Genomic DNA, 12,763 nt, shown 5'->3' with positions numbered 1-12,763 from the left:
TATGATCTGTGCCTGTAGGTACTAAATCAACTTTTGACAAGTAAAGAACAATGCAGTCCCAGGGTTTTAGGAATAGATGGTTTCTGCCAAACCACAATAAATGCTTTTGTCTGGAACTCATGGAACAGTAACATAGCAATGGAGGGTGTACCCTTGTCTGTTATTCCCTCTGAGCAAATTCTCAGAGACATGTTACCAGGATTCAGATAGATTTCAGGGAACTAGTAGAGAAATAGGCTTTCATTTCCTTACAAAGGGAGGAAGAGTCAATGGAACTCAGCAAAACATATGGCTTTTTTTTTTTATTCCTGTCTGAGGGTTATGCAAGCAAAACCCAGTGCCCATCCTCAGACAGTACTCTCTGAAGTGAGACTTATGTGAGAAAATTTGCGTTACCTTTCTTCTGAATTGACAAACTAGCTTTACTTCCTCTGCATATGTATAAATACAGCCTCTGTCTTCAGCTGATCTCTAGCTGGAGAGTATGAATCAGAATCCAAGCTTCTCAAAGTTCAAGGAAGTTTGGAGCTGATGTTCTGGTTCACTGTCACCTCTGTAGAAAATACCTACATAAACAAAAAATACCTGCATGAATAAAAAAGGAATAAGCCTCTTGTTTTCTTAAGAGGGGGACTAGAAGGACCAAGTCCAGTGACACTCTATCACAATCTATTAATTAAGCACTATTCTGAAACCAGGTGGGTTTTTCCCACTCTGTTAGAAACCTTCCTCAATTTCCAGACTAGGGTTATCAATGACTAGTTTGTTCACATATATTATTGTGCCAAAGCTGTCTTTTAGTATAGACTATACACAAGTAGAATGTAAGCCTGAACATTAGATTTCTCCTGCTTTTTTTTTGTCTCTTTCAGGGCTTAAAAAAGAGCTTAAATATAAGGTCACCTTGTATTCAAGGTCAAATTATTTACTCCTCCAGTTCCGGGGGGAGGGGAGAGACAAAGAATAAGCAAAAGGAGCAGATGATAAGAGAGTGCTTTATATTTAGGTTTGTGTAACTTAGAATGGTCCAGCCTTTTAGCAACAGCATCCCTGCCCTGATGATTGCCCTGTTATCTTATGTCCAGGTAAATACTTCTTTGTGATACATTTGCAGAAATCAAGCATGTGTCCTCTCTCCCTGTGTTGCTAGAGTGAAAAAACCAAACACTTCTCATAAAATTATTTATTTCTTCTTCAGCCACTCAGGAGGCCCTTTTCGGACTCAGTGTAGCTTTTGGAGCATGGGTGGCCAAACCTGTACACCATTTGCACAAAGCCAGTTCCAACAGACTGGTGATTACAACAAGAGGTAAGAGGTTTCCAGATACTGTTGTATGTGAGAAGGACTGATTTTCTGAGGATGAATTCTCAGCAAATTCTAAGGAGGCATCTTTAAGAGGTATCTAGTTACGTAACCTCAGTCACTCACGGGGGAATCTTGTCCTAAGTAAATAACATAAGATGGATCAATGCAAAAAGATGCACCTTAACTGACAGCAGGCCTGCTTTGTGCATGTGAATTAACCCCCTGAAGTGCTTGGAGTAGTAGCATACGGTATCTGTTATTCACAAGTGCAATAGTGTCTGCATGTGCATGGAGAGCGCTGAGTAAAGCTATGTAAGCTACTGTTAGAGTGTTTCTAGCATCTTGGGAAAGGCAACTTCTCAACAAGGTAAACTGATCTGTTGGGGAATCTTTGCTGTACCACTGAAGTATTCCACCAGTGAAGACTTCTGGGGAAGTGATCTGAGGAGATACTCACAAGTGGCCTCCAGAGCAAGGTATTCCTGTTGAGAAGTTGAGTAGTTTAGGATCTGATTTTCAAGAGGTCCTGGATACCTTCTAGAAGTTGCTTACTAAAGTCTCTGCAAATCGGCACCCTACATATTTTAAACTGAGCATGCAAAAACACAGCATAGATGGACACTCTTAAATGTGGTGGCCTACGTGACTTCCTCGTAGTCACTTGGCAGTTCAATAATAGAAATAGGAACACAGGGTTTCTTATGTCTATTGTGTCCATTAGAACAATACTGCTGAGAGCAACTGAGACCAAAGGCCCGGCCTTCAAAATATATGACTTGAAAGGAAAGCCACATTTTTTTGGTAAGGTCCAAATGTATTTCATTCGGCTTTGCTGCTACTCCCAAAGTTTGGTTGTAAACAAGTATGATTTTTACCCTGGAAGCCACACATCTGGATTGCAGTGCTTGTAACTGTTTTCAACATCACAAGTAGTTATTGGCTTCATAATGTTCTGTGTGTGCAGAAAACAGCTTGTAAGGGGTAACCTGAGCAATCTCTATTTTATAATTGAAGAGCTTAAATGTCTTAAATCACCAGTCTGCAAGATAGCCACAGTCATTAAATTTCTATATATGACCCTGAAATCTTAAGATTCTGCATTTCTAGCCCGGCAGAGTTCTTCTGTTTCCAACTGCTCCCTATCAAATTTCCATGCTGACTCTTTGTCCGGATGAGTCAACTGACCAAAGCAATGACGTACCAACAGCTTTTGTGGGAGATGAGTGTGAGTGAACTTGAGTACACCTCACCTATAGCTATAAAGCTTTTTGGAGCTATACAGCAATAAATCTTTGAAAATAATTTCTGTACATCAGAAATATAGTGATGTAAGCTGTCTGGATTATCAATACCCGGTGCCAAGTCACAAAATCATTATTTTGTACCTGAAAAACTTCTGTTTAAGTAACCGGTTTTGTTCTCACTGAGCAGTTGGCGTATCCTAGAATCTTTGGATTCTGCACTGTAAAGGCTGAATGTATTTGAACTAATTAATATTTTAAATGTTCTATGTCCCTGATTCTAGCCCCAGTTCCCCTAACCATGACAATTCAGGTGGTCACAGAGGCCACTGGAACAAATAGTCTCTGAATTCCAGTATGGACAAGGAACCACAGAAAGGGACAGGGAACTCGGAGACTTCCAATTCGTGCACAGTTCATACAAAGCAGGAGTCTGGGGGTTCTTGGCTGCTGACAGAATGAGAAGGGGACATGAACTGTTCACTCTAAGGGACTGAGACCTCCTAGAGAAGGCTATGTTCATTTGGAGGAATTGGCAGACTTCACTGGTTGTCTGCCTTCCCTTCCACTCTTGGGATGGTCATCCAATAAGCCTTTCCAAACTTCCAAGCATGGAGGTAGGGTCTTCAGTGTGAATAGAGTGCTTTTGCTGAAAATTTGCTGTTATCTTCTGCTCCTAAATTGTTCCTCCTCCTAGTTAAACCTGTGGCTTGCCAACTGACTTCTGTGTAACTTGTGGCCGATTGCCTCATGTTCCCAGTTTCCTTTACACTTGTCTGGGCAATTCTTTGCTCTCGCAAGCAGAACCATAGAACAGTCACCTACTAACCACATCACTTCAACAAACAGGTCTGCATGCCCCCAGTCTGAGCAGCACCGTGGTGTGGTGGTGTTTGAAGCTCTGCAGACTTGCTGATAGCACAGGAAAGGCCGGCTGTAAAGGGCAGAGACAGAGACATAACATGCTCATCTGGCATTCCCGTACCCCTCTTCTAACTGGGTGTCGCTGTTGACCTGTTTCACAAATCATTAATAAATTATACTTCTGAATAAATACTTTCTCTGTATCTTCTCCAATACTAAGGATTAATTTTGCATGGGTCTATGCATTTACTCTGTTTTTCAGCACTCATAGAAATTAATCTCTTGGCCAGATTTTGTGAATGATGTTCCACATTTATTATATATTATGACCTTTCTAGATGATATAAAGTCAAATCTAGGGATCTGTCTTTGGTTCTGTCTACCAGTATATTTCTTCTCTAATGAACAATGTGTTGCAGTATACAGATACCTGTAATTTACATGCTTTTTTTAGTTTAAAGGAACATCATGATTAATGTTTTATATGAAGCAAGGTGGTGAATAGGAGAGTTCATTGACTTTTCAACCCTGGAATCACCCAAACACTGCTTTACATTCCAAATAAAATACTTGGTGGGTTTCACACCAGTCTTTACCAGTGCGTGTCACAATGTTGCTGTTGGGAAAACCTGAATTTATTAAGGCAGTATATTTTAAAAATTGGCTCCAGCACCACACAGCTGGCAACAAGGGAAAAATAATCTAAGGCAGCATGTAAAAAACTTGTTCTCTAGTTAGACTGTGAATTTTCCAATAACTGCCTCCAACAGACCACCCTATGATACTGATTGCAAACATATAAAGCCTGATTGTTTCACAAGTCATATAAATAAAACGTAGATGTTGAAATGCCAGCCTCCACTATTCGCCTCCAACCTTTCCTTTTCATCTCTTGCTGCTTATTTGCTTTTTTCTTTCCTGGTGTCCTTCCTCTCACTGATTTTTTCTTTCTGTATCCCCCTCTTTTCCTCGCAGAACGAAGTGCAGCCTTTAGCTTTAACGGCAGAATAGGAGCCTCGCTCAGTGTGCTTTGTTGTGTTACTTGTAGCCATTAGTTTTACAACTTGGAACTGTTCTATCTCCTTTTAATCTTTCACCTCACATGCCTTTGTTTTAAATAAAGAGGGCTTAATAATCAGAGAATAATACCTAGGGAAGTACAAAGCAGAGCTGGGATGAAGCAGCTTTCAGACTCTAGCAATGTGTTTGCTGATTTTGAGCATGATGATGTAGGAGTGTTTCAAGCAGTGTATGAAAATAATTGAAAAAAATCTTCTCTTACCTGAAAACAACAATGAAAGTAACTTATTCTGAGCTGCTACAGCCCATCGTTACACCACTACAGTGAATCCCATGGAAGGGGACTGACAAAAGGAAGGGAGGGCCAATTTTTTGACTTGAGCCCTGTGGGCATTTTGAGGAGGCCAGAACAAGACCTGCACCACTGCTAAGAGCAGCCTGTGCCAGTGCACCACGCCCTGACCGCACTCGGCTCTCACTGAAGCTTGCCAGAGAAAACCCTGGAGAAAGCCCCGATTGCACACTGTTTGAAGGCCAGGAGAAAGATGTGTAAACAACTCAGTAGATTTTTGAGGCGTCTCTTCTTGTCATCTTGGAAAACATAATATTTGCACAAGGACAGGCTACTCAGAAGAGGCTGAACTATGAAAATAGGAAAAATAGTAGTCTCATTAACCTAGATGACTGAAAAACCCAAGAAGCTCACTCCTGTTGGCTTGAACTAAAATAGATCAAGTACTTCTTGATCAAGTACTTTCTGTAAGGGGTGTTTACTAGAAGGCAATGTTGGTGAGGGGACAAGGCTGTTCTAACAGATACACTTGTGAAGCAGCTGCAGCTCAAATATAGCTGCATGGCATGAATATGCAATGAAACAAAAGCTGTAAAATTTAGCACTGTGGGTCAGACATAGTTCTGACAAGCCATTGATTTCATACTTCACAAGGTGAGCTGCAGTACAAGGTGAAGTGGGATGCTTTGCAAGGACTTCTGCAGTTCCAGCTCCCAGCCCCTCTCTTCTTTAAATTATCTACTGAAAAAAAGAAGTGCGTGTCAGTATGGATGCATGCTTCTGTTTTTCATTTGGGTCAGTGACAAGTTTTTGTAAATGTCTCTTGTTGGAGCTAATTAGTGTGAAATGTACTACAAATTTATCACTGTTTTCCTTACTAAAAATTAGGCAAGTTGATAAGAGTTCCACAAAACCATAATAAACTTTCCCTTTGAGAACAAAAAGGCTGCATTTTTAAAACATTTTTATTGCTTTAGTACTGCATGTTACAAAAAAATGTCTGCCACAGCAAAACACACTAAGAACAGGGATGAGTGCAAACCAAACAAATCAGAAAGTAAATTATCTATGAAACCACTTAACTTTGTGCTACAGGGAACAGTAATACAAGTTTGGAAACAGCTTTTCCTCCTCTGGAGAATGCAGAACTTTTTTTCCCTCTATTGGGGTTCCCGACATAGGTCAAAGTATTGCACTACACTGAGACTTCAATTGTTTTCCTCCCAGAGAGACCTAAACATTGCCCCCAACAACACATTTATTTTGTTGGAATAGAAGAAAAACCTAGTCCTGAGAAAGACCGTGACCTACTCTGTCGTGCCAAGGAAATAGCTACGAAATGTGCTATCTTCAGATGCTGGACAGAAAGATAAGAACTTGGAACATAAAAATGTGGATTCCACTCCACAACTACTTCTCAGATCTCTGTTCTAATCAATTTGTACTGACTTCCAAAAGCATAACTTCTCCAGGAACACACAGCTAGCATGAGCACTTTACTCAGATGCTTCAACAGAACTCCACAAATCTTATGTTCTGTCAGGCTTTCTTCTCTTAGCACCTCTACAAGAACAGATTCTGAAGTGAAGGGACAACAGATACCTTTATCTTCTGGTCCACACTAACATATTAAACAATACTTTCCTGTACCTCTGATGCCACATGAAACCAAAGTGCAGCAGAAGTTACCCAAATTCCTGGATGTGCAGCCATCTCTCTGGCACCACAGTTCATCTGATGTCAGCACTTGTTTTTTCCTGGTTAAGTCATGAACTGTGCATTATTTTCTCTTAAGTGTTTATAGGCTGGCAAATTCTCATTGCGAGGACCTCTGCACAGGCAAAGTGCACAAAGTGCTTACAAAGTGAAAACAATCCTTTTTCTTCCCTGTTCAATATTTCTTTTAATGTTAGGAGATAATTGACATTTCTTCCCTCTCTCTGCTCTCATTTATTAAAGTGATAATGCTTCTGAAGTATTTCATAAATTCCATTCGAACATCTTCAGGATCTTCTTCTAAGTTGGAATGTATTAGTTTCAGCTTGTTCAGCGGGTAGGCTTTGAAGGTAAATAAAAAATAATTAGGTATACTGCTTTTATAAAAGAAATAGTCACAATCAAACTCATGGGTCAGCTCATGCTGAAGTTAGCTGGAATTCAGTAGTATCCAATCTTTGATACCCAGGATAACAGGTAACATGTAAAGAAGAAATGCACTGTAGCTTGTTAGTGTTACAAACTAGTACAACTTGTCGAGAGATTTAATTCTTCAAATGTTATTAAAGCTTAAAGTACTGGCTTTGGTCTCACATTGAGTTAGGCAGAATCAAACAATTCAGCACTGCATTGCGATTTTACTATTGAAGTACTATGACATTCTCTGATTACTAAAAAATTATGGAGCTATATTGTTATATTAAATATGTATTAATATATTAATAACTAATTATAATAAATATGTATTTGTTTGAACACTGGAACAGGTTGCCCAGAGGGAGTCCACGTTCTCATTTGTATAAACAGCCATAAATAATTTTGCAGTATGTAAAGTACCTATTACTGCTTTTAAGAGGAAGATCATTAGATGTTTATTTCAAAGGGCTTCTATTCTTTTGATTGATAAATTCCGGCTTAAATGGCCTCAAACATGTCAGTTAATAAAAGATACAATTCAGTGTAAGAAACAGACGACTAGAGATGACGACATATGGCTACAGACATCAGGAGTTCTAATTCCTGACTCAGCTACATACTCACTGTGGGACCCAAGAGAAGTCAAACTTTTCTTGCCTTTACTTTCACTTTTGTGAAACAGAAATATTGCTCACCTTCTAGATGAACTTTGAAATTCATTATTTCTGTTTTTGCAAAGCACTCTAGTAGTTTTTGGCAGGTTTAAATGAAAAAGGCAAGCTGTAAGGTATGAACAATTTTAAAGACAAATATATCAATACAACCTCTGAGTTAAGAGATCAAGGTTTCCATCTTCTTACCCAAGGACAGATTTTCTGTGTCCCCCGCACTGCCTGGCTTGTGATGTGCAACTAGGAGGCACTGGCTATCAAGCAGTGGCTGCTGCTGCACGAAACAGGAGTACCACATTTCAATTTCTTTCAGGTGACTGGGCAGCTCAGGATTGAAGATTATTATTACGCCATGAGAGTCCTTCAGCAGAGCTGGCCAGCATGTTTCAAACCTTGAAAAACAGGTGCATGGGAAATGGTAAGATTGATAGCTGGAAAACAGAAACAGGCACTCAATCTTCCTGAAATTTCCTTTTTCCCTCCTCAAGAGCACATTTCTGTATTTTTTCTTTATTACAACATCAGTAATCTTGACAGTGATCTCTCATATTCCAGATATTTTGACTTACCTATTATGTTAGTTGGTCCCATGATTGCTGACAATTTGTACAAAGTGTACAAAGTACAAAGTATTTGGTCAAATGTATGTTTAAACTTTTTCCCTAAAAATGGTTCTGTCCAGTTCTCAACTGTATCTTTTGGAAATTAAAGCCTAAATCACATATATATAGTGTTTGACGTCCACTCACATAATGACTTCAAGGAGATAAAGGCAGTTACAGAGTGGGCCTGTCTCCTGTAGCTTCATTCTAGGAGCTACGGGCTTCACTGTTATACTTAGTCCTTATCCAAAACAAAGTTCAGTGCCAGCTGGGATCACGGCACAGAGAGTACCTCATATAAGATGCTTTATAGCAGAAAATATAAAAAAATATAATGGGGTAAAGAGGCAGGAATACTCCTCATCTGAAAAAGTTTTAGGCCTTAAGTATTACTTTGTGTAAACATAACTGTTATGAATTAAGTAGCCTGGAGGAAGTAACAAGGATGCTGGCTTACTTTTGATCACCACTGCAATCCCACAACTCAAATCGACACACAGCTCCCTTGGTGTTACCGTTCAAGTTCGGGTTCTCATACTCTAGGATCCTGTGAAAATGAGCGGATATAAAATGCGATACCATTCTACACACCACCGCAACCAGAGAGTAGGACTTTCTGAGCGGCCGGCAGTTGTCAGGGAGTTGGTTCAGTCAGCACACCACCAGGTTTTGCTCACCTTACACCCTGTGTCGGGTTGTAGCTGCCAATCCCTTCGATGCTCTCCGAAACAAAGTTTGCCAACACCGATTTTCCAGCCTGGCAGAAAGCAGGAGTGAACGTCACCCATAGGAATTGAGCATGCCACGGCCAGAAGGCAGAGCAGAGCGCGCTGTTTACCCGAGCACCCGCTCTCCCTCCAGCGAAGCCCGCTGTGCACGCAGGTCTGCCCCCTCCTCCCTCCCGCCCCAGAGACCCTCCACAGCCGCACCCTCTGCGTGGCGATGCCCCCAGCACGCCACGGCGGGCCCCGCCGAGGGCAGGCCGCAGGGTCCGCGGCCCTCGGGGGACAGGCAAGGGCCTCGGGGAGGGCGGCGGAGGGCCGGGGCGGCGGCGGGGCAGCCCCCCGCGGGCCGGCCCCCTCACCTGGCGCGGCCCCACCAGCAGCACCTTCGCCCTCAACATGGCGGGACGAGCAGCGCCTCCCTCGCGCCCGCCCGTTGCTCAGCAACGCGGCCGCGCTGCCCGCGCGGGGAGGCGGGGAGAGCGGGGGAAGGCGCGCTGCGATTGGCGATGCCGCCGTCACGTGGGGGGGGCGCCGTGAGGTAGCGCCGCGCCGCGCCATGCCGCGGCCGTCCCTCCGCTCCTCACAGGCTGCGGGGCCCGTAGCGCGGGGGCGGGCGCGACCCCTCGGCCGTAGGGGGCGGGTTTGCCCCGGGCTCCTCCTGGCGGGGCGGCAGAGGCGGGCTGGGGTCCTGCGCCGGCCGAGGCTTTCCGCACGCCACCCGCAGCGGGGTTTGCTGCGCCCCTACGGCCTTAAAACCCCCAACCGCTACGCCCTGAGGGACCCCCGGCTGTCGTGTCCGTCGGGCGGGCCGGGCAGCGGGTCCGTCTGCCCGCACCGGGCCGGGGAGAGGTGTCCCCTGGGCCGCTCTGTCGGCCGGAAAGCAGGAGTCAGGCCAACAGGTACTAAACACAATGAAACATCACGCAATGCTCATGTACTGCCCTGGGGTCCCTCACTCGCTTCCGAAGCGCTGTCCTTGCCTGAAGCTCCGTTGCAATTTTAACTGCAGATTCTCCTGGAATGGGCAATGAAGCAAGCTCTTGAAGGTTCTTATTAAGGCTTGTTAGGGGAAGCAAGAGGTTTTTTTTTTAAATTGTAGCTTCTAAGAAAAAAACATCTGGCAGACAGATGCGCTGCTTCAGAGTTGTTTAGTGCCCAGGTACAATAGCAGTTTTAGACAAGCTTTCAAATAGAGCCTCTAGGCGCTACCATAATGTAAATGTTTATTACTAGTACTACTAATAAATGTGAACCAGAATCGCTCTGCCCTCACTGAGGGGGTAGAGCCTTTTCTACCACACTATAGACTTATTTGCTGTTTCACTCCTTACATCTGGATAGTTTAGGATGGCTCAATGTGGCAGTGGCATCACACCATTCACAGAGCATTGTAAACTTTGGAACCCCCTTTGTTTTCATGTTGGTGGGACAAAGACAATGAAAAAACAGTAGTTGCACCTAGCACTAAATTTGATTCTGCTGTAGCAGGCTGGATGTGTATTTTCTGTTCGTGAAGATCCATGTGTGACTCAGGACCAAATTCACAATGACCTGGGACAACTCATGGTTAATCCTTTCTGCAGCTATTTTGTTTTCCACATTCCAGTCCTACTAACTTCCAAAGAAAAGACAAAAAGGGTGACCCAGAGAGAAAAAATTAGGACAGCTTCTCTTATTAGCTGGCACATGTTATTAGCTGCCACTAGCACATGTGTTATAAAGGGTCCTATTGTGGACAGCAACACAGAAGAGGAGGAAAAAAAAAAGAGTAAAAGGTAACTGAAACCGTGTAGAGCTGGCTGTTTGTGCAGCTGCCCAGAAAGCAATTAGGATTAATTTTTAGATGAAGTGTCAGATAGGGTCTTTGTGTGTTTATATTAGCCACTGAAGACTAAGGAGAGCACAGCTGACTAAAGCTGCAATTTTTTGATTTATCCATGTGATTTAGGGTTTGGAGTCACTTCAGAAAGTGGGAATTAAGCTTCCAAGCCACTTAGGGTGACATTTTCAAAGGCATCTAAGTCAAGTATATCTGATGTTATCAGCATCTGCCTTAGGCATAAGGGCAAAGTTATGTTACTTACTGATGTATTGTTTGCTGAGAGTACACGTGTACAAATCAGCAAGGCCATTTTGTTTCACTTATTTAAAACTCTTTGTTAGACTGCAGCAGGGAGAAAATGCCAGCAGTAAGTGAACCACTTCCAGACAATACTGGTAATGGTCTATAAGTCTTGTATTTATTAAATGGCTGTTTTTCTACCATAATGTTTTGGTAGCAAGCAAAAATTATAATCTCCAGATGATTCTCCATGGACAGATCCTCCTCTTTCCTTCAAAAGCCAAAAGCAATTGTAGGCTATCAGTAATATTTCAATAAAACTGCTCTTCACTCTAGAAATGTCTATGAGAACTCAAACCATGAGACACATTAATTGCGGTATCAAGGCGTGTGATTCTTGTTGCCTGAATTGGAGATAAGAGGACTTTGCCTCCAAGTTAGAGGCTTACAGTTTTACTGGAAGCTGCAGTAAAATACAGAGCCAGTCACCTTTCAGATAATACTTTAACACTTGCAAATCATTCAGTCTTTTGGAGAACAGTATTTTAAGTTTGCATTATATTTAATTTAATGTGGCATATAAAAATTTTCCAATGAAAACAACTCAAAAAATCTTTCATAAGATTTTGTGGCTCAGTAATGGTACTTTGTTTAATGTGCTGTAACAATGTTTCTAAACTTTGGAAAACGTACCCTAGAGCACTCAAATCAAGTTGTATGTGAAAATAATGCCTTGGTTAGAAGTACAACCACATGGCAAGACTTACCATGAGAATGAATGCTCTGCCTGCTTGTTGTGCGTTGCATGACATTTATTGTGTGTGTGCAGAGCAGCTTTCTAGCGGGCGCCGGCAGAGACCTCCATTACATCCTCTGTTCATTTATGCTGGTTCATTTGGGGTCAAGGCATAGAATATAAGAATTGAAAGGAAGAAAAACCTATTTTTGTGCACTGCAGGCTGTTATTAAAAATTAAGAAGATCAATATTGTTGTAAACTCAAAGCTTGTTGCTTAAGAAGCTCCAGGAAGGGACATGTCTCTGAGCTTCAAAGCCTAGTTGATAAAGTAAGTGATGAAGGTTTGGATGAAGTGTGGCTGTCCTCAGGATAATGTTTTGGTAGAACTATGAAAAAGGACCAAATGGAAACAGGACACTAAGGTGCATTGAAAGGGGTGCAGTGGAATGCTGCCCTTTATCATGAGCCCGTTTCACTTAAAAGTGGCTACTAAGGATGGGTAAGCACTCAGTTCAGGCTTTGCCTCTCAGAAAATCTATTCTGGAATCAACAGGAAAAGCTCAGGCAAAACCTGTTGCTAGGTTCATGCCAACAGATTGCCAAGTCCTTCCCAGAGAAGATGAGGATTTCTATTTCCATTGTATAGATGGAGAAACAAAAGCAGAGAAAGGTTAAATGACTTGCCTGAGGAACCCACCTGGCTGACAGCAGATCTAGGATTAATTAAAATGCCTCTAAGTCAGTGCAGGCTGTGGTCAGTCACAGAGGAGGCAGGCAACTCAGCGGCCAGTGTATTTTCCTGACCAGTGGATGTGAACTCAGTGACATCTTAAGTGGCCCAATTCTCCTTATGTACCTTCATCAAAGTCAGTGGAAGTTCCCAAGGAGTGAATTTGACTTGCTCCATTTATGCAGCAATGTATAAACAAAACACAAGGAGCAGCAGTCTACCTCCACCACCCCCCAAGAAAACACACCAAAGTGCTCTTATTTTTGAGTCACAATATGTGAATCCAGAAGTAGGATTTAGTTTGTATGGTTTAAATCTTAAGGTACAGTTGCAGATGATTCTCTCATGCATGTTGTTTTGCTTATTCTAAAGTTGTTGC

General features: G+C 42.4%; 2 protein-coding genes across 3 annotated transcripts in view; one reads left to right on the top strand and one right to left on the bottom strand.

The window, feature by feature from the left end:
* Window positions 1-5,670: 5,670 nt before the first annotated feature.
* On the bottom strand, window positions 5,671-9,322 carry IFT22 (intraflagellar transport 22). 2 transcript variants are annotated; one of them, XM_075112790.1, is made up of 6 exons: window positions 9,214-9,322; window positions 8,807-8,886; window positions 8,587-8,676; window positions 7,717-7,919; window positions 7,552-7,636; window positions 5,671-6,781 (listed from the first exon to the last, which is right to left on the bottom strand). In XM_075112790.1, exons 1-6 carry the CDS (start codon window positions 9,250-9,252, stop codon window positions 6,727-6,729), a joined length of 552 nt encoding a protein of 183 aa, XP_074968891.1. In that variant the 5' UTR covers window positions 9,253-9,322; the 3' UTR covers window positions 5,671-6,726. The 2 variants fall into 2 exon arrangements, with proteins under 2 accessions (XP_074968891.1, XP_074968889.1); XM_075112788.1 differs by lacking the exon at window positions 7,552-7,636.
* A 212-nt stretch (window positions 9,323-9,534) lies between these two features.
* COL26A1 (collagen type XXVI alpha 1 chain) overlaps window positions 9,535-12,763 on the top strand; it is a 196,484-nt gene continuing 193,255 nt past the window's right edge. Inside the window, exon 1 of the mRNA XM_075112786.1 lies at window positions 9,535-9,753. The gene's annotated coding sequence lies outside the window, so the exon portion shown is untranslated. The remainder of the gene's footprint in view (window positions 9,754-12,763) is intronic.

Source organism: Phalacrocorax aristotelis, chromosome 18 (assembly GCF_949628215.1).
Source record: "Phalacrocorax aristotelis chromosome 18, bGulAri2.1, whole genome shotgun sequence".
In the NCBI taxonomy this organism is placed as follows: Eukaryota; Metazoa; Chordata; class Aves; order Suliformes; family Phalacrocoracidae; genus Phalacrocorax; species Phalacrocorax aristotelis.
Note: the sequence above shows the minus strand (reverse complement) of the source record. Positions and strands in the feature narration are given on the sequence as shown.

Coding starts and splice junctions, on each gene's coding strand:
- IFT22 (XM_075112788.1), bottom strand. CDS start 9,252: ATGTTGAGGGCGAAGGTGCTGCTGGTGGGGCCGCGCCAG. Junction 8,887..9,213: donor TGCTGGTGGGGCCGCGCCAG/GTGAGGGGGCCG, acceptor GCTTTCTGCCAG/GCTGGAAAATCGGTGTTGGC. Junction 6,782..7,716: donor CACAGAAAATCTGTCCTTGG/GTAAGAAGATGG, acceptor TTACCTTCAAAG/CCTACCCGCTGAACAAGCTG.